Genomic DNA, 21,678 nt, shown 5'->3' with positions numbered 1-21,678 from the left:
CGGGGAAAACAGGTCGGATGTTGGGAAGGCAGAACAGGGCAGAGTTAGGTCCGGAACAGGCAACAGGCATCAGGCAGAGAAAAACAGGCCAGGAAAAGTGTCTGAAAGTGAGAGCTTGCCGAGCTGGGAGCATCGGTTCGCAACGATCTGACAGGGATCTTTTGAAAGCCGGGGTTTAAAAAGAGTCTATTAGCCAATCAGCTCTACGGGTTGTTGGCGCCAATTGGGCAGTCACAGCTGCCTTGAATCGGTAATCATGACAACGTGTGACGTAGGCTTTGAAAGGGTCCACTATGTAATAAAACAGCGCATCCCCAGATTTTATTCTGACAAAAACTCTGTCCCATAACCCAAATTATTTTTTTAAACAGAGTAAGAAAAGTTGTAGATCTACAAATTATTCAGTGATTAGCTCTGCTTATCATAATACAGGAATCAATCTCGTTGTGCTTTTTGTTCCTAGCGCCTATCACAAGACAATTATGCTAGCAACTTGACAATGTCCTGGACTTAATTATACGCCAATAGAAGAATACGAATTTATCCTAAAGGGTATTATTTATACTGTTTTGTTTTTCTTCAAATCAATGTAATTTTCTCTCTCTTCTTCTTTTTCTACTTTCAAGCCGTCATTGGCGTGAACACTAAATTGTGAAGTTTATGTAAGGGATCCACAAAACCAGACTTTTAAATTATATCTATGATGGCCTGACAGTGATGTTGTATTCCAGAGTGCACTTAGGAACATTTATGGTCGCACTTATTCAATATTGCGGAGCAGACAAGAAGTTCAGCCAAATGAATGGATCGGAGAGGCAGCTCCTCTCAGTCATTTGAGCCTTTTTTTGTTTTGCTTTGTCGGACAATAACAAAGAGCTTTTGTCTCGGGATACTTTATTAATAATGTACTTTTAGTCCCTTGCATAATGGCTCAAAAGAATATTGATGGAGCGGAGCCAGATTATTATAGTGAGCAACTGTATACGTAGAGTGGAACTGTTTGTGAAGACTAAGGTTTTTCAAGTTTTTATTGATGCTTATTTCCAAAATAAACATTGAGATCGAAATAGTGTTTTTAAAAGAATAGTTGGACAGCAAAAGCAGCTCGGGAAGCTATCTTGTCACTTGTTTTCCATTTAAAATGACATCACCATGGGTCAAAGTTCCAATAACAGCTAATCACGTCTCATCTATTATTGTATTATTTATAAAGCAGAGATGTGAATGGTCCGTACACAAAAACAAATATACGTACCCAATAGGAAGACAATTTTGCAGATTTTGCTTTCTTCCCTGAATAACTTGGAAGATGTATCCTTAAAAAAACTTTCTTATATAGCAGATAATTTCACTCATTTTAAAAGATATTTCCTGGGAATATTTAAAGCCCAAGTGTCTAACATTTGCAAGGGACTAAAACAACTTTGTATTGTCTAATGCCAACAAGTCATAGCATTAAAATGATCTACCATATCTCACACCTAATGTCGCTTTCAGCTGCGTCGTTTTTCAGTTCTGCGAGTTATTTACCTCACGTGATTTCTGATCATGTGTCCCTTACAAAGACGAGCACATGTTTACTACTGTGCCGAAATAAAAAGACAATGAGGGCTGTGTCACGTAAAATGTGAGCCCTATACCCCTAGACAACAGTACCAGGGCAACCTTACTCTTGAGAATAGTGCCAGTTTGTAACACAGATGTGGAAGTCGTCTTTGTGTTGTCTTTGGTGGTTGGCAGACCAAAACTGCATTCGCTTGTAATCCTTCCTCAAGAATTAAAATAAAGTTCAGCGAACTGACAATGAAAACGATTACATGGGGAAAGAGATGTGGGGTAGTTGATCAATAACTTCCACTGCTGCTCAACTCAGATGTATAGATTGAGCACTTGTTTTGTGCGTAAAAAAAGTCAAAAGGTATCTATGTTAGGGAAATCCAGATCTGTATCAATACTGCACAGCTCTTATGATTTTCGAAGAAAAAGGAAATCTGGTCACACTATTGGGACCCTCTATTTTCATTGATCATGGCACAGACATTCATTATGGCTATGGATGTTTGTTTGGGTCGTGCCAAATCTATTCACTTCTGTTACGATACATCTGTTATGATATTGAAACCCAGACTATTGTCCAATAACAGCATCCAAGATCCAATATCAATTTAAACTATACATTGTGTGTATCTCAAAAAATGGGCATGACGTACCGGTAGTTTAAAATGTGAATGATATTTCTTTCCTCGAGTCAATTCCGTCTAAGATCGACTGGAATTTTTGTCCTGTTTCTCTCTATTTCAGGCTATCCATGCCCAAAGGGTAAACCTTATGGACCACTTTTAGAAATTCACTAATATCAGAGCTTTTGGATAAAATTCAATGGATTATTTTTCGGGTCAATATTGGACCAATACCGAATAGAAAATGTTGTAATTGGTGAAATACTAGTCTTTAGTCTGTAATAGTCTATGGTCCGCCCTTTGAGAAAACTTGTCTTGACTTGAAATATCATAAGTGTGTTCAAAATATACAACAAAGTACTGTTAAAACTCCTGTTTTGCTCCTGTTATGTATTTTATGAAGAGACATAACTGAAGTGTTTTGTATTTAGAGTGTACGCATTGTAGAAAAGAGCAGCTCACCATTATATTTGGTGCTACTATGAAAAAAAAACAATGAGCCTCATCGTATTTATAGCCACAGAGTTCAAAACAGTGAAAAACATTAGCAGCTTGGAGTCCAGGATTTACGATACAAGAATCTTGAACCTAGAAACATGACACTCAAGTGAAATGCTTTTTAAAAGGGGTAAGATTTTATTTTTAGCATTCTGGCATCAAACTCGTCACCAAACAAGGTGGATCAAACTCTCAACCCATTGTAGTGGGTCTTACATTCCAGCTTTGACTAAGGCCTTTTAGTAACGAATTGGGTTTATGTAGTTGGCATTTAATAGAGTCTATTAAACATTCACTGACATTGACATTAATGACATTGACCGTTTATCAAAACTATTGATAGTTTTCACGTGACATCACGCATGTCCTCAGATGTAAATAATCTGCCATATTGGATGTGTCCACCAGACAGTTTGATGTTGTCACGAGTCTACAAATCTTGTGGGATGTTTGAATGAAAGAGGAATTTGAAAGGCGTTGTTTATTTGTGAATTTACTGTTTATTTTTAAGTATTATTAATATGTGAGTGGAGGGGTGAGCAAGAACCCTATTTGCAAGGCGGCCTTCAGAGACAGTGGGTGTGCCCCTTAAACCCTAAGCAAAAATATTGCGCCGTTTCCTGGCTGAAATTATTTCTAAGGAAGTCCCTGAGTGTCACAAAAAGCTGAAAAGAGTGCACCCTCTACGGTAAGTGGAGGGCATTGATAGGCTCTAAATGAATGCATTTCAACCCCTGGGGATGGCTTGGGCACGCCAAAACGCCTTGCCAGTCCCAGAGATTGTCTTATTTGATCCAACCCCTAAACAACACGCTTTTCACTAGCGTGTATTGGTCTTGTTTGTGCCTCAGTGAAAATGTGTTTGCAATGTCTAACCACAGCGAAACTAAAGCGTTAATCGCCTTATTTAGAATGTCACAAGAATAATGAGTTAAGTAACCTTACACCCATCCTGCATGGCCACCACCACTCGGGTTTTGTTCACGTGGTTTGGAACTATTAATAGATGTCTTTGTCTTTATATGGGTTAAAAGCACAGTTTCCATTTGTACAGTTGGTGTCCACAGTATGCCTTGTTTAGTGACCTTCAAGTTCCAAAGCTGGCGGTCCCCTTTGAAGTGGTACCCCAATCCGCAAGGTTCGAGATCCCTCTGATAAAGAAATATCACTTATGTGACGCTCTTATCAGGCTCCTCATCAATTCTAAGCAGGATATGAGTGATCTAGGCGAGGACAAATATGGCAATGCGTCACCCTCCAAAAGATCTGATTGTCTCCTCCCGGAGACCCGAGGAGAATACCAACTGGCACATTTATATTAAAGTATTCATCAACTTGGCCTCGTTGTGTCTGGGAGGAACGCTCTCGTTCATTTGTGTCCGTTTTCCCCTACTGCAGCACGCTTTGACTTCCTCACGGATCCCGTTGCTGACCAGCACATAGAGCACAGGGTCCACTACGCAATTGAGGCTGGAAAGGGCCAACGTGCACGAAAAGGCGAAGTGCATGGATTGTTCAAAGATACAATAGCTGTCGTGGCTCCATGTGTAGAAGACGAGTGAGCGCGCCAATAACATTACGTGATACGGAGCAAAGCAAACAGAGAAGATTCCGATCACCCCGAAGGACAGAAGGCGCACTTTTCGCTTGACTTGGGCGCTCAGGCCCGGGCTTTGGCCTACCGTAGCCAGAACCCGCCAGTAGCTTATGGCGAGCACCAGCAGGGGGAGCACGAACCCAATGCCCACCCTGACCAGGTTGAACAAGGCCACGGGCTTTTGCATGGGGTAGGTTTCGTAGCAACGGTCGTCACGGTCATCGTGGGCGTCTTTTAGGTTGTCATTAACGAGCACCATCACGTGCAGCGCTGTCACCGCCGTATAGACACTAGCACACTGCACCCAGGCACATCGCGAAGTACGGCTTGTTTTGGAGCGAAGCGGGTATGTGACCACCAGGCAGCGGTCCACTGAGATGCAGCACAGTAGGTAGATGCTGATGTACATGTTGGAGTAGTAGAAGAATCCGGCCACGCTGCACGACAGCACGCCCAGCTGCCAACGATGGTTCTGCCGGTAGTAATTGATCCAAAGGGGCATGGTCAGGACGAAAAGCACGTCAGAAAGTGACAGGCTGAGCAGGAAGACTCCCAGGACGTTGTGCCGGCGCACCTGTTGCAATATGGGGCCCATAGTCAAGAGGTTAAACGTCAGACCCAAGACGAAGGCCACGATGTAGATGCTCATCAGGAGGTCGCTGATCACGCTGTCATTGATCTTCACACAAACATCACTCCCGTTGCCGGCACCAGTTGCGTTCATTGTTGCTATGGTGGATGTAAAAAAATATATGTTAGACAGTGGTTGAAAAAAATATATTAGACAGTGGTTTCATCCTTCTTTTAACGGATATTCAATGTTTTTTCAGGGAACTAATCTCCTAACCAATACTCCAAAGAAGATTTTTTACCATGCACTTTAGATTGCAATTGTGGTACTCTTGAATAAAAAGTAGAAATCCTTGTAGCTTTTTCTCCTGCTAATGTCTAAGTCAGTGTTACGCCTTTGCAAATATAGCTAGTTTCTATGACTAACTCTTTGTCTGTTTATTAAGGAGAACATTAACTTGCAGAAAAATCTTCTCAATGCTCATTTACATGAACTCTCAGAAGGGCACCTCAGCTTCAGTAAATATATATTCATGGCTGGAATGATGATGCAAGGCGTAGTCTTGTTTCCGCAAAGCGCATTAGCGACCTCGCTGCAATAAATGAATCAATAACTGAGTGAAATTGCTGATGAACACTGCAGATGCACGGTCAGAGAATCGCCGCTCTGTTTGCAAACCCAAATGGTAATTTCTGACACTATCTGGGCAAGTAGTTCAGAAATTAAAAGAACATGAAATAAAAGGGTTCTGCAAACCCGGCCAGTGTTTATGCAGGGCTTACAACATCGCAGGGGCCAGTAATCGAAGGGCAATTAAGGAGGTCACAGAGGCAGTAGCGGTTGCCTCAAGGTGGCTATGGTTAAGGAGAGGAAAACCATGGGTTAAGTAGTTCTTCCTGGACAGAAGTTGGGTAACCTTAGCAAGTGTGTATGATGCTTGAAAGACCCGAAAAGCTGTGTGACCCCAAGTAACATCACCGACTATGTGTCGAGGTTTTATCAGTTGATGAAAAGTTAAAAGGATAGACAAAATGACTTCTGAATGGATGGAGGGATAGATGGGTGGATGGATGGATGGATGGGTCGGTGGGTGGATGGATGGATGGATGGACGGACGGATGGATGGATGGATGGATGGACGGACGGACAAATCCTTGGATTGAGCGACAAACAGATTTTTTGATGGACAGACTGGTCTTAGATTGATTTGAAGAATTAAGTAATTTTACATACAGACTGACCATCAAGGATAGATTGTCACATATTTTACTGCTCCTTTTCGTTATTGAGAATAATTGTGACACCAATTACAAAGTTGCTATTTTTTTTTAAGCTTTCATAAAACTCAAAAGTGAATCATATGGTGTTTCACTCTATTAAATTACATAGGCCTGCTCCAGATGTGTTCTTCGGGCCAGGAAACATCTAATGCCATTAAGGTCTCCGCCAGGGATACTCTGTCCGATCCAAACACAATAATGTGAAACCATCGGAGTTGGCCCATCTTTTGCAAAAGCTGCTATTAACCTGCGTGTCGGTGAGTGTTGGAGAGCAAGTGTGTGCTTTTGTGTGCGTGGGTGCAACGTCAAAGCCGTGGCCCCTTCACATAGGATGAGTAAGTGCCTGGAAAGTTTTGCAGACAAATGATGTCTAAAATTGTTCCACTCGTCTGGTTGCCCTTCTCAGGGGGAAATCATGTATTCGTGTGTGATCATTTCATTCCTTTGCTGTCTAAGGATATATTTTTAGTCTTGTTAATAATAAATTCTTGTCATGTTTTCTTTTGGAACATTCAAGGGTCTGCTCTTTACAACTAGTCTGACTGCCGTGGCTGAAGTTCTTGCACAGAAGATCCAAATATGTGTTTGTTAATATTGTAAACCCCACTGAAAAAGGTTATTTCTCCAGAGGGACCTGAAACAATCACAATTTCGACCAATTCTTTCCACTTTGTACTGTAATCGTAGTCATTTTGAGTGAGAGTTTTTATTTATTACTCGTTTACACATTTTCTTCATGGTAAACACAAAACCTGTACCATCAATTGGTCTTGACAAAGATAAAGGTAAGGTCCTATTCAAAAACAATAATAAATATAGAGTAAGAATTACAATATTAATAAGATCACAGATACGAAAAAAGCTGTACAGTGCCATTAGGCAGGTTTCAAAAATATATTTTTGATCAATTAAGAAGCCTAATGTTTTTTTTTTTTTAAAGTTTTCACAAAAATTGGCATGAAATACTCCCTTTTTTGTTTTTCTTTCAAAATGATATCGATCCAAACAGTGTGCTAGCAGTATATAAACTGTAATGACCAACTACTCATTACATCTCATCTCATCTCATTAGCTGCACCGCTTATCCTCAATAGGGTTGCGGGGGTGCTGGAGCACATCACAGCAATCATCGGGCAGTGGGCAGGGGACACCCTGAACTGGTTGCCAGCCAATCACAGGGCACACAGGGACAGACAACTCGCTCGCTCATTCACACCTAGGGACAATCTGGACCGGCCAATCCACCTGAAATGCATGTTTTTGGAATGTGGGAGGAAACCGGAGTGCCCGGAGGAAACCCACGCAAGCACGGGGAGAACATACAAACTCCGCACAGTAAGTCCAGTAGCTGGATTCGAACCCACACAGGAGGTTCCCAAGACCTTAGAACTGTGCCGCACACGCGCTAACCACTGCGCCGGCGTGCTGCCCCAACTACTCACTATAAAACTTACATACATGTCTAATTGTAATAAAAATGATTATTCTTTAAAACAAAATTGGAGTTGTCTAATTTGTTACTGCAGCAATGATGTTGCAGCATTTGACCTCTAGTTGGCAGCACTAAACAACACTTTCCTATGATCAACTGATAAGACAAAAATGTATATTTTGTGGATGAAATCTAAAAGATATTTACTGAAAAAGGAAATAGATATATCTTTAAACATATGCTTTTGCATTATACTAGAGCTAGCAGCAAATGTGGTGCCACTGGTGTAAAAATTATTTTCTTAAATCATTAATTAATGTGAATGTAATGAGAAAAAACGTAGCTGCAATTTTTTTTCAGGAGGATGAATAAACCCAGCAAAATCCGACTTGATCACTGAAGATATTTATTTTACATCGAGACAATACGTTTATTATTGACAGATTTGGAAACCAATTACTCTTTAAATAACTATTAAATTACACATCAAATGATTATCTATATAGTGGAGAAACAAAAACACATTTTGAAAGCATATTTTTTTTCTTAAGACTGTGATGATATAAAATAAAAAGTATTCACCCCAAAATTTCACTATTTCTTGATTTTGTGTCGGATAAAGATCACATCACCATTGTGCTACTAACAACAAATCGGGGCTCACCTGTTAGCAAAAGCTTAGTCATGATTGGCTGTTGAGACTTGAACAACTGTGATGTCATTTTCAGTGGACAGCAAATGACTAATTGCCACTATCTGACAACTGTTATCCCGCAAATCTATAACTCAACAGATTTTTTTTTCCATAAATCATCATTTAAAGAATCGAAATGTTACCGAAATATAGTTAAACTGTTTCATAACATTTTTGCGATGTTTTGTGACTGAAGTCATAATGTGAGAAGCTGAAGATTATAAATCATCAGGAATGTTATGAGATGATAAAAACTTAAATAGGATTTCATTTAGAGTCCTGATTTATGTTTTACGTTCTTATGTAGGTACGTATTTACTTATATATTTATTGATAGATCTAGACTGTTGTTTTTCCTCAATATTCAAAGAAAATTTTCATGTTCAACATTCTACCAAAGTCCAGTTGCAGTTTTTTGGACAACTACTCACCTTGCTGAGTTTAGACGTCGATTTGTCTTGACTGTAGAGTTCCAGGAGTGAAAGTAAAGTCCAAGCGGGTGTGCCTAGATAAGATTCGTAGTTCCGGGTCCTAGTTTCAGGTCGTTGCCATGAAGTGCTGAAAGTCCCTCATGGCGGTCAGTATCGGCACTTCAACAGCTTCTTTTTCTTATTCGGCAATGCTTTGAAATATCAGCGGGGAACGTTTGGAGGTGGGTGTGCTAAAATAGAAAAGAGGGGAGGACCCCGGTATAGAGGAGGGACGTCAAGTTTTTTATGCAGTCGTCCATAGAGGAGGAAATATTGTCTAGGGGAGGAGGGGTGATATTAGACTCCAGCAGATGTGAGCCACATTTAACTTCCACTGTAAACGGACGTGATGACATCACACTTTGTGTACACTGACAAGTGACTTCTCGTTAAGTGACCACAACTTTATGACCACTTGTGCTTGCAAATATATGATCGTGGTTTGATTGTCAAGAGTAAAAGGGAAGTTTCAAGGCATATGTGTCAAGGACCAGAAGCTCTGCAAGTTTCTGAGATTTCCCTTGTTAAACACAAGTGAATACATTTAAAAAATATTATTTTGGGGGTTTCTGCAGGGCTTGCTAATGAGCCAGATGTGTGGGAACCCTCTAAAACATGCATAACTTTGGCCCTTTTGGGATTCAGTTTTACATGCTTGTTTCAGTGGATCTTGATTCTATGTTTTCATTCTTAAATTTGAGGGCTTTAGATCTGTCCCAATCAATCCATCCTTGGATTAGTTGTATTATCAAATGAAGTATACTCAGATCAGAGTTAAAACTAAAACCAGAAATGTCGATGAGCTTGCGAAAACAGAACCACTCTGCAGATGGACTACTTCAAGGTGGAAATACTGGCTTGTCAAGTCAAGTCATATTGATTTGTTTATCCCTTAGTTCGCGCCTTGGCCGAGACATACCTAATTGGTATAATGGCGGCGCCCTCTGTTGGCTGCGGCTGCATCGACTCGCTACAACGGGTTAGGTGTATCGACATTTCGTTCTGTGTACATTGTTACAAAGAATGACAATACAAAGGAAATTATTATTATTATTATTATTATCACAGAGAGTCTCAAAACGTAGTCAACATCAACAGTAAACATAAGTAATGACTGACATTTTTCAGGAAGTCCAAGACTGCAAAAACGCAGCTTCCCATTCCAGACAACTGGGTAATGCAGATGATGATGTGTCTCAGGTCTAGATGTTGGTCCGCTGACTCATCCAGGTTTGTCCTTACCCCTACTAGACCACCAGCCAAGCAGTTGGAAAAGTATGAGGTCGGCACAAGCTATAGAATATAAGTGTGTCTTGAGTTTAGTTTTAAACACTTCCACATATCTTAGAGGGCAAAGCATTCCACAGCCAGGGGGGGCAAATGGAGAACTCGCTCTTGGGTCTTGGAGTCACATGTCCTGGCAGTCAAGTCATATTCATATTCACAGCTCTAAGTCAGAGAAGAGTTTTGAAGTGCTATGAAGGCCCATTTTTTTCTCCACCTGGACTTTAACCTGGACTGTGAGTTCACTCATTAAAATATGGGTGTGCACATCTCCAATGACCACTCCTGGACTACCAACACCACAGATGTAGTAGGAAAAGCCCAGCAATGGGCAGAAACAATCTAGGACAGAAGCTGCTAGTGTCCTTTTACAGAGCCACAGTGGAGAGCATAATGGCATACGACATCACAGTGTGGTATGCTGGGTGCATAGCAGAAGACAGAAGAACCTTACGGAGAGTCGTCAATACAGGCCAGAAAATAATCAGCTGATCCTTGGCCAATCTTAGGGGACATTGCCAGCTGGTATTACATTATTAAGGACTCCTCTCACCATTGCCACCATCTTTTTGACTACCAGCCCTCTGGCTAACACTACAGCCCCCTTAAAACAAAGAGTAACAGGCTTTCGAGACAGTGCCAAAATGAAAATGATTTAAACTAGTCTGTGAGACAGCGTGGCAACATCAAGTGATTGGAAATATCGACTAATTTGGAGGCAGTCATAAGAAGTAGTCGTGCCAAATTATCTATGACAGACAAATATCGATCTCAGCATTTCCTTGGACAAAGTCATTTTGGAATACTTTGTTATTTCTCTTCGTTAATCAGGCTTAAACTGAAAATCAATCCAATAGACTTCCAAGTTATTTTGTGTGGGCTTCTGCTCAGAAGAGTGGTCACAAACAGAAATCATTGGCAGGATTACTCAAACCACAGCCGCACTTTCCAGACATAAACCCATCTGGAGATACAAAAACACTGCAGTGAAATTAAAGATCAGAGTCATGCAAGCACTAGTTACCTCCATCTTCCTCTACGCTTGTGAGCTATGGACTCTTGCGGCAAAGCTAGAAAGAAAAATCCAGGCCATGGAGATGTATTGCTAAAGGAAATCTGTTGGCATCAGCTTGATAGTCCTTGTTCAAACAAAACGGTGCGCAACAACATCAAAGGGCACATTGGTCTCTTAAAAAGAACTATGGTCAACTGTGCACAGATGAGAGTCAGTGGTCTCGTCACATCACAAGATCATCAGGACTGGCCAAGATTATTCTCTTGGGTAAAGTACAACGGGACAGGAGGCGAGGAAGACTGAAAAAGAACTGGGCCAATACCATTTGCCCGGAAACTCACATGGTAAAATTATGCCACAGGGTCAGTAGACTCACAACAAGACGGGCCGGATTCCGAAGAACCCCACAGAAATAATGTGTTTATTACATCACACAGAGTGTTCTTACAGTCTGAGACTGAGAAGAGGTGGGTGTATTTGGGACGTATGACTCACCGATTGCGAGACAACACCAACAGTTCAAGGTGAATATGCTAAGACTCATGAATTAAGATGCATAAATCAGGCTTTTCAGACTTGATAGTTATCAAATACATATGGGGAATGTTTCGATTTGCTGCACTAGGGAATGGCTTTGTGAGGCGATGATTTGTTAAAAGGCTTACGATTGCAGCTGTGTTGTTTGTTCCCATTTTTTATGTCCTAATGTGTGCGCGGGCTGGCTAGATTTACTGAAGTATTTCAGGTCAAAGATCTTACACGTGTCAATACTATTTTTTACAGGGTGCACACTGTAAAAAGGTGCAGTCTTCTTAGCTGGTTCTATTTTTGTATTCAACACAGAGTCAAGTCAAGTCAGGTCATGTTTATTTGTGACACCCTTAATCACAAGGAGTCTCAAAGGGCTGCACAGACCGCAGATTATTGCAAACTACAGACTATCATTACACAAGCCTCTGATCTAAAACCTACATGAGGGCAAGGAAAAACTCAAAAACCTCACCATGAGGAAAACGAAGAAACCGTGAGAAGGGACCGCACATGAAGTAATCCCCTTTCCGGGATGACCAGGCAGCAATGGATGTGCAACAAGGTGCACCCCACGGTAGAGTGCGGCCGCTTTACAACAACACAGACAAGCATACAAGTATTTCAAAATACAGAGGAAGCGAAACTGAGTTTTGTTGTGGCTTCTTAGTATTGATTACAAAGTTAACACACAAATAAAACAACATTTTTAAAAAACAGCTGGTGCAAAACAGTTTGGCACTCACATATTTTACTGGTAATCCATAACAAAACGTATTTATTTGTCATATGTTTCTGACCAGAACAGCTTTGCTAAAGCACCATTAAAACGTTTACATTCTTCACTTTCAGATTCATGTTCAGAGTCACTTTCAAAACTCAAACATGCGTTGACAATCCATTCTTATAATTATAATCCACTTTAAGTTTCTGCATCCTGTAGTCCCGGTCCAGGTGGAAAAATGAAACCATTTCATGAACCAAAAGCACAAAGACTTTGATTGCTAGACACGCTATGTCGTTAGCATCTATGAGTGGTACTTCCGCAAACAGTGGACACATTGTGTGTGACGTCACGTTTCCTCTTCAATTTGTGGGAAACTTATGGCGAACTTAGGAAAAGGCAAATAAGTCACAGGAAATTGCATACATGTTGCATTTAGTTGGAAACATGAACGATCTCACGATTTAATCAATATTTTGGGGGACAACTCTGTTGAGCCTCCGGTAGCACAATAACTTTCAAATTGCTCGATACGTTACAGCATTACCATCCATGAGCACTTCCGCTAACAATGCATTGCGTGTGAGGTCACGCATCCTCTTCTGCGCAAGTGGGATAGACGCATAGAAGTCGCATTTAATTAAGAAAACCGACAACACAAAAACAGGATTTCACCAAAGAATGTTGTAAGTCTTGACTCGAACCTGGGACCTCCCTGTCTCGGGGCCAGGCGCCCAAATCTGAGACCACCAAGTTGGTCTACGTCCACCGCTCTGCATGAGAGACACTGTACATTAGGGCACAACGCACAACTTAAGGAAAATATGAATCTTATGTGTGCCTTATAGTAGGGAAAATAAGGTAACCAAAATCCACACAACCCCAGTGAGGATAAACAGTGGAGAAAATGGATAGATATTAATCAAAATATTTAGTGAAAAAAAAAGGAAATGTGTGTGTGTGTGTGTGTGTGTGTGTGTGTGTGTGTGTGTGTGTGTGTGTGTGTGTGTGTGTGTGTGTGTGTGTGTGTGTGTGTGTGTGTGTGTTCCTGGAGATTCACAGCTGCCATGCATGTTGACTCTACACTGAAGAGAATAAACTGCAGACTTACCGTCCAAATATGTTCTCATAAACAGAGCAAATACTCTCCCAAGAAATTTAGCAACCCTATAAATATACACCTGTATACGTATATACGGACACTCACCGGCCACTTTATAAGGCACACCATACGCTAGTAACGAGTTGGACCCCATTTGTCTTCAGAACGGTCTCAATTCTTTGTGGCATAGATTCAACAAGGTGCTGGAAGTATTCCTCAAAGAGCTTGGCCCATATTGACATGATAGCATCACACAGTTGGTCCAGATTTGTTGGCTGCACATCCATGACGCGTATCTCCCGTTCCACCACATCCCAAAGATGCTCTATTAGATTGAGATCTGGTGACTGTGAAGGCCATATGAGTAGAGTGAACCCATTGCCAAGTTCAAGAAACCAGTCTGAGATGATTTCAGCAATAAGATATGGCGCAATACCCTGCTGAAATTAGTCATGAGAAGCTGAATACATTTTGGTCATAAAGGGATGGACATGTTCAGCAACAATACTCAGGTAGGCTGTGGCGTTGCAACGAAAAATTATAGAATATTTCCCCAGCATTACACCACCACCGGTTTGAACTGTAGACACAAGGCAGGATGGATCCATGCGTTCATGTTGTTGACGCCAAATTTTGACCCTACCAAATGTCGCAGGAGAAATCGAGACTCATCAGACCAGTCTCTGTTTTCCAATCTTCTCTTGTCCATATTTCGATGAGCATGTGCAGATTGTAGCCTCCGTTTCCTGTTCTTAGCTGAAAGGAGTGGCACCCGGCGTGGTCTTCTGCCGCTGTAGCTCATTTGCCTCAAAGTTCGAGGTGCTGTGCATACAGAGATGCTCTTCTTCCTACTTTGGTTGTAACGGGTGGTTATTTGAGTCACTGTTCCATCAGCTCAAACCAATATGGCCTTTCTCCTCTGACCTTAAGTATCAACAAGGCATTTCTACCCACAGAACTTCCGCTCGCTCGATGTTTTTTCTTCTTCAGACCAATTTTTATGTAAACCTTAGAGATGATTGTGCGTGAAAATCCCGGTAGATCAGCAGTTACTGAGATACTCAGACCAGTCCTTCCGGCACCAAAAACCATGCCACGTTCAAAGTCACTCAAATCACCTTTCTTACCCATACTGATGCTCGGTTTGAAATGCAGGAGATTGTCGTGACCATGTCTACATGCCTAAATGCACTGAGTTGCAACTGTGTGATTGCCTGTCTAGAAATTGAAAAAAGAACAGACATGCTGATTGTCATAGCAAAGCCAGATTGGGCTGATGGATCTTTGAAATGTACTCCATACATGTAAGGATTCAAAGTTATGTCTGGAGCTGAGGGGATATAATTTTAAACCGACACTGATTGATTGCACAACTTTGCTCTGAACCACTCACATTTACCTACTGCTGTTCGTACCGCTGTAACTTTCTCTGAATGTCATTTACGTAATCAGTATTAGCCTGCGTGAGCCCATTTCATAGTTGCTAATGTGACAACTTTAAGCACAAATTGACAGATATAAATATTTCATTCTCCACTTTATTCTTCTCTATACTTAATGTAATTTTAAAATATCTTTATTTGAACCCATCACCATTATGTTTTAAATTTTGATTATCAATCAATTACGAGAACTTGGTCCAAGGGTAATTTTGTGTTTAGAAATGAATACAAAACATAGCAAATATGTCTTTTTCTGTGCTTTCCTGATTTAATAGTGTCATAATCTGTTCACTAAGAAAACACTATTCAGATCATTTTTGCAAATTTTGAGGTACTGAATATATGTTCCAATTAGTGCGACCAGCTTTCTAGAAGAACACAAATTGTATTTGTTCAGATTCAGATTCAGATTCAGATCTACTTTATTGTCATTCTAGTACACGTGTATACAGAACGAAATGTCGATGCATCTGACCCCCACAGTTTCCTTGAATGTACAGATATAAATAAAGTTGTATTGTATTTTGGCTACGTATAGTATTTTACCATAGTGCCGATAGTGCAAGAAGAGTAGCTAACGAGATGTGCAAAATGGGCAGTCAGGTTAACAAGTCAGGTACACAGTAACATTAACACTGTAACAATAACGCTGTAATTACAATAGTGCAGAGAGCAATGTGCAAGGAGTGGCAAGCTATAAAAAAAAACTGCCAGTAGTGCATAAAGTCAGATTAGCAGCCGTTTAGATTTAAGTTAACTATATGTTAGATTGACCATTTAACAGTCTAATGGCCAGGGGGACTAGACTATTGCGGAGCCTGGTGGTCCTGCACCGCACACTGCAGTACCTCTTCCCAGAGGCTAGCAGAGTGAACAGTCCATGATGGGGGTGAGAGGGGTCCCCGGTAATGTTCTTAGCATGGGATAGGCAGCGCTTCTGGCCAATGTCCTGAATGGAGGGAAGTGTAGTCCCGATTATTTTCTCTGCTGTCCTCGTTACCCTCCTCACACTACCCCAGTCGGTAGCGCTGCAGCCTCCACACCACACAGAGATACAGCTGGTCAGGATACTCTCTATGGTGCCCCTGTAGAATGTGATGAGGGAGGGTGGGGGCAGGTGGGCTCTCCTCATCCTCCGCAGGAAGTACAGGCGCTGCTGTGCCCTCTTAACCAGTGATGCAGTGTTCACGGACCAGGTGAGTTTGTTCAACTTTCAGAATGAAATTAATCCAAATAGTTTGCTTCCATCTAAGAGTCTAGGGGTGTTTAACCTCTTTACCATCAAATATTCATTACATATTAGGTGAAAGTTGAATAAATATTTTAAAATTTGGTACTCTCTAATACGTTACTGCAATAACTACATTGATGTTAATGCTGACCGGTACAACCTCTGCAATCGCCTAGCAGATCACAATCAACCTTGATAGCAAAGGATTTCAAAATTAGTGTTACATTTTTATCATAGTGCTTGCTTGCATTAAATGTCTTTTAATGCCAGGGCGCTGCTAATTTGACTGTTGAACTTGCAATGAAGATTGCTTATAATACCTGGGTTGGGTTATTTTGACGATTATTAAAGAATTGTCGACTGTTGTTCTCCATTTTTACTAGCAAACACTTGCAATGAAGATTGCTTATAAAACCAGGGTTGGATGTTTTGACTATTATTAAAGAATTGTGCACCGTTGTTCTCCATTTTTACTATCAAACACTTGCAATGAAGATTGCTTATAATACCAAGGTTTTCATATTTTGACTATTATTGAGAAATTGTGCACCATTATTCTCCATTTGTACCATCAAACACTTGCAGTGAAGATTGCTTCTAATACCAGAGTTGGGTTATTTTGACTATTATTAAGGAATTGTGCACCGTTGTTCTCCATTTTTACTATCAAACACTTGCAATGAAGGTTGCTTACAATACCAAGGTTGGCATATTTTGACTTTTTTCGAGGAATTGTGCACCGTTGTCCTCCATTTTTACTATCAAACACTTGAAATAAAGATTGCTTATAATACCAGGCCTGAGTTATTTTGACTATTATTGAGCACTTGTCCATTGTTGTGCATCATTGTTACACTCTGCCGATCATGTAGAAGTAATTTGATTTCCACACCCTCTGGAGTAGATCTGCTTTTTGTAACCGAGGAGATTTTGATAAAAAGAAAGAGCTCAGGGCTGGATATTGTGCATCTTGGGAAATTTGTAAAGTACTTCCTTTTGCTTGGAAGATCAAATCGAATTAATGTCTTACCTGCTTATTTAGAATGTTAAACCATAAACTTATGATTCGGTCCTTCAAAAATGGTCTGCAACACACCTGAGGTTTCTGGATGTAATATTCAACGTCCACGTAAATCTATGGCCATATTTGTTGTACTTTTTTACTTTGTAGTATTGTTACGATGCACTTTTAACTTAGGCCTGTGTCCAAACACTATCTTGGAAATATTTTTGACGATTTATCATGACATTCTTTTTACCTGTTTTTTTCTCTTTTAAGTCTTTATTAAGTGTTTATCTTGGAGTGTCACATGGCGAGGTATTTCTCTGAAGAACCTAAGCTCCAATGTGTCATACCGTTTGGTACAATACTAATGTTTACACTCGTCGGTAGCGACTTCTCCTCTCCCTGGAAAGAACGTGTTCCTCAAATGAATCACTTTGAAAAGTCATTAGATTTGAGTGCAAGGACAAGCTTAGCAGCTGCCAGCCACAGCCTTTTAGTGTTTGGAATGGCCAAATGGCAGAAAATGGCTTAGCGGGCACACTGTTTCAAGGAGAAAGTGTGATTAATTTGTGAGCTCGACACACAATTATGGACTCCGTTTTTATGTAATAATTGAGTCTCTCTGTGTGTTTTTCATGTCTGAGGCTTTGTTGAATGATTTCACAGGAGAGACATTCCCAATTTGGGAGGTTCTGGGTAAGTCGTGAATTATTGGTAACCTTAAACATCCATCTTGAACTTCAAAGGCCACAACTGCAGTATCTTTTTCTAAAGTTTGTTTTGTAGCATGGAACTAAAGATGTGCTTTCAGGAGAGGCTAGTGATGCTGTGCCTCACCCTTCATCATGGAAATATAGAATTAAGAATATGTGAATGGTTGTATTTATTCTATGTTCAAATTCTTTCTAAATGAGCTGTATGGAATCTGAAACTTTGTTACTCTCTGCCGGAGTCTCCTGGCTTGTATCATCTGCAGCCTAGGTCAGTTCATTTATCAAGTGTGTGCATTTATTTGACACTCTCAAGTAAACACTTTTTTTTATCTTTCTTGGGGTTTTGATTGGTGTTTGGATTGTACTTGAAGCGGACCTTTTCTTACTTTCACCATTTCCATGCTACACTAACAAATACAGAGAAGAACAAACTGTGTGGAAAAGCATGACGTCACTCTTCAGCACTTTAATCAGTCCCGATTTCTTGTACTTAATGTGTTCTGCCCCGAACAGCTAACTAAAAGTAACATAGAAGGAGATAGGCGGCGTGGAGAACAAAGGCTCCTCGAACTCAGTTCGGCATTGTTAAGACATATTTAATGGACACAATATTTAACTTTCAAGTTTTGAAACACTTTAAACGACGCACACTTCAAAATTTGAGGATTTTCCTGTTGAAAATTGAAAAATGTTCACATTTCATAATGAATTGTACTAACACAATTGGTATGTGACCTACTACTGTGCTGAGCATTGTCGGATTATTATAGTGTCACTGCATGTATAGTCAAAATATTTATGAGTATTTGGCTGTCGCCAACAACAAAAGTTGACAATTTTGCACTTCCACACCAATGGAGCTTGCCGGGGTGTGACAAAATGTGTTTTTTACTTTGACCTATGACTCATAACTGAGCACATACGATAACATTTGGGGTGAATGCATTAATAATGATACACCAAACTAATAGTGGGCTACAAGGCTATCATCTGTCTGGATTTTTAAAAGAACAAAATACCAGCAAAAAAAGGACGCGCCAGAGAAATGAGGATATGGTGAAATGGGGGTGAAATCTGAATTCAACCCAACCCGAATCAAGTGTTTTTAACCGGCCTAAAAAAATGGCAATTTTACACTTTAACAAGTTCAGTTTCACGTTCCACATTGTCAGCGAAAATATCACAAAGGCTTTTTAAAAGTATGTTTTGTTGATGGCTGTCAAATATCAGTTACCAGGCAAATAAGAAGTCTTATTTCACTATTACTATAATATCAGCAGCCCTTATGTAAGTACAAATTATAAAGGTAAAACACGGCTTTTAATTTGATCAAGTCTTAAATAAAACATATTTCCTGAAAATATATATAGATAGTATATTGTTACATCATGAATATTGGATACTACTCAACTCGAGAGTAATATATTTTTAACATATTAAAATGAGAAAAATCGGTCGCTAATTTCAGATAATTTGCTCATACTAAGGATCATTTAAGAAATAATATATTTAAATTAAAAGGGCGGGGATCTGCTAGTGGAGTAGAAATGTAATTTGACAGATTTAAAAGAAACAAATACACATTTTTCTTTGGATTATTATTAGGTGATGGACTAAATTGCATTCGCTTGTCATCGCTCCTCAAGGATTAAAAGAAACTTAACCACCCTAAAATTTATGTAGATGATACGGATAGAGCAGTGTAGCGTTTTTGATGGATTACTTCCATTGCTGTTCAATTTGGATGAATGAACTGAGGACTTGATTTGTGGCTGAAAAAGTTGTAATATGGTCAGTTAATAGATTAGGCCTTTCAGATATTAGATAGAAAACTTGAGCTGACCGGTTAAGTTGCTGTGACTTGTCCTTGCTTTTGCGTATTACTATTTACAACAAGGGTCTCCAACATTTTTCAAGCTGAGTGCTACTTTCTGTTACTAATAAGTGCACCCAGTTTAATATGCATTTGTAAAATAACTTATTGTGTTATTACTGTTATGTTACCATGTTACTCCCAGGTTACTTACTGGAAGTATGGTTAAAAATAATTAGTTAACCACTAACAAAACATTTTTTTACTGGAAAATCATAATGACCGAGCACTGGTGAGCTAATTTCCGAAAAGGTCCACTGTTCTTGGGGGCACGACGTTGGAGAGCTGTGATGTAAAAGCACCCTTGCACGCACGATCCCGGTTGAACCAGTAGAGACCATTGAGTCTCACATAGGCACACTGAAGAGGCCATGTCATTGTTTAAAATGTAGCAAAAGAGTAGAGGCTTGTAGTTTGGAATTTACGGTAGATTTGAGAAGAAACTGCAACAAGTGTAAACAAAAAACCTGTAATTGGGCCGGAAGCAGGAAGCCTGATTTGTCATTTGATTCTTAAAATAGTAAGAGCTGGGGGAACCTTGTACTTTTGAGTCACTTCCTCACAGTGTCATGCTGCTGGCAGTCATCGTTACTCAAATGAGCCTTGTAACCATTAGTTTTGCTAATGCTTGACGACTGTGCAGATTTTCTTCTATTAAAGATCCATTAACATTGTGAGAGCCAAACACAGAATGACTAATTATATACGGTAATCCCTCATTTGTTGTAGGGTTGTGTCAAGGACCCGCTCGGGGTGGCGCGGAAACACAATGCAGAAGCAAGGATGAAAGCAACAATGGGTCGTTTATTCGTTTAGGTTTGGCACACAAGAGAGATCTTGATCACCAGAAGCATTCGAGGTCCGGGGGCAGGCAAGGTGTCGGTGACCCGGTAAACTCGCGTTGGTGAAAGCGACAGTCCAGGCATAATTCATGGTCGGGAAGGGAAGCAAGGGCTTGTGCCCCCGAAGCGTGTGCCGAGTATTTTAGATGAGTGGTGAACCGCGAGTTGGCATGTGTGTTGATGACGTAGTCCTGCGAAGCACATGTACCACGTGACTGATTCAGGTAAGGATTGGCTAACTTTCAGTGGGGTTCGAAATAAAAGCGGCAAAGAAACTCCGCCAGAGTTGAATGTTACAGAAATATGCACTTCCAATTCTGTACAAACTTGCAATCGCATATCTATGCACCGCTGCTTCAACTATACATTGTCAAACAATTTTTGTTGAGCAGGTGAAATTCTTTGCAAATAAATAGAAAACGCCTGGGTCCAAAAAAATATTGTTTTAAATTAACATGAATGAGCCCTTGATTTTACCTCCTTCTTTTACTGGTTGCATAAGCACAAAGTAACACAGAACAATTCACGATACATTTTTCTGTCCACGTGACGGCGTAGTCGAGGTCATGGATCATCTTGAAGCCCCTACATGTGTGTGGAGGATTTCCCTTGAGGGCTTCACTCTTTTATGGGGCTTCATTACTCTGGGTAGTGTCCTGGATTCAGTGGTTCCCCTATGGCTTAAATCACGACCGAAAAAACGCACGCCTTCACGCCTTGGTTAACTGATGAAACTAGATCGCTTAAACAAGACTGCAGGAAATCCTAATGAAAATGGCGTGCTACCAAGCTTGAGGTTTTCCATCAAACCTGGTGTGACAGCTTGTTAAAGTATAAAGCAGCTCTTGCATCTGCAAAATCACCCTATTTTTTAAAGTGATTGTGGCAAAAAAGAATAACCCCAAAATCCTTTTCGACACTGTAGCATCACTGACAAGGCAACAGATTATTCCAGATGTTCTATCCATTCAGCCCATGACTTTATGGTTTTCTTTAATAAGAAGATTCAATGCATACGGTAAGAAAAGACTATGTAAATACTTCACAAAATTAGAGATGCTCGACATGGTGGCTGTCCAGGGATTTTTTTCTAATTTAGTGATATGTCAATTGATAATCTTAAACAGGTGGTGAGTACGGCCAAACCGACTACTTGCCTGTTTGACCCGCTTCGGGGTTCGCGGATTAAAGGTCTT

The 21,678-nt window shown here is 40.4% G+C and overlaps 1 protein-coding gene across 1 annotated transcript; it reads right to left on the bottom strand.

The window, feature by feature from the left end:
* Positions 1–2,793: 2,793 nt before the first annotated feature.
* gpr184 (G protein-coupled receptor 184) lies at positions 2,794–9,036 on the bottom strand. The gene is made up of 2 exons (XM_088346400.1): positions 8,684–9,036; positions 2,794–5,004 (listed from the first exon to the last, which is right to left on the bottom strand). The coding sequence occupies exon 2, from the start codon at positions 4,997–4,999 to the stop codon at positions 3,992–3,994; it is 1,008 nt and encodes a 335-aa protein (XP_088202526.1). The 5' UTR covers positions 5,000–5,004; positions 8,684–9,036; the 3' UTR covers positions 2,794–3,991.
* Positions 9,037–21,678: the final 12,642 nt, after the last annotated feature.

This window comes from Urocampus carinirostris, chromosome 10 (assembly GCF_059441175.1).
Source record: "Urocampus carinirostris isolate Australia breed hairy pipefish chromosome 10, RoL_Ucar_1.0, whole genome shotgun sequence".
Lineage (NCBI taxonomy): Eukaryota > Metazoa > Chordata > Actinopteri > Syngnathiformes > Syngnathidae > Urocampus > Urocampus carinirostris.
Note: the sequence above shows the minus strand (reverse complement) of the source record. Positions and strands in the feature narration are given on the sequence as shown.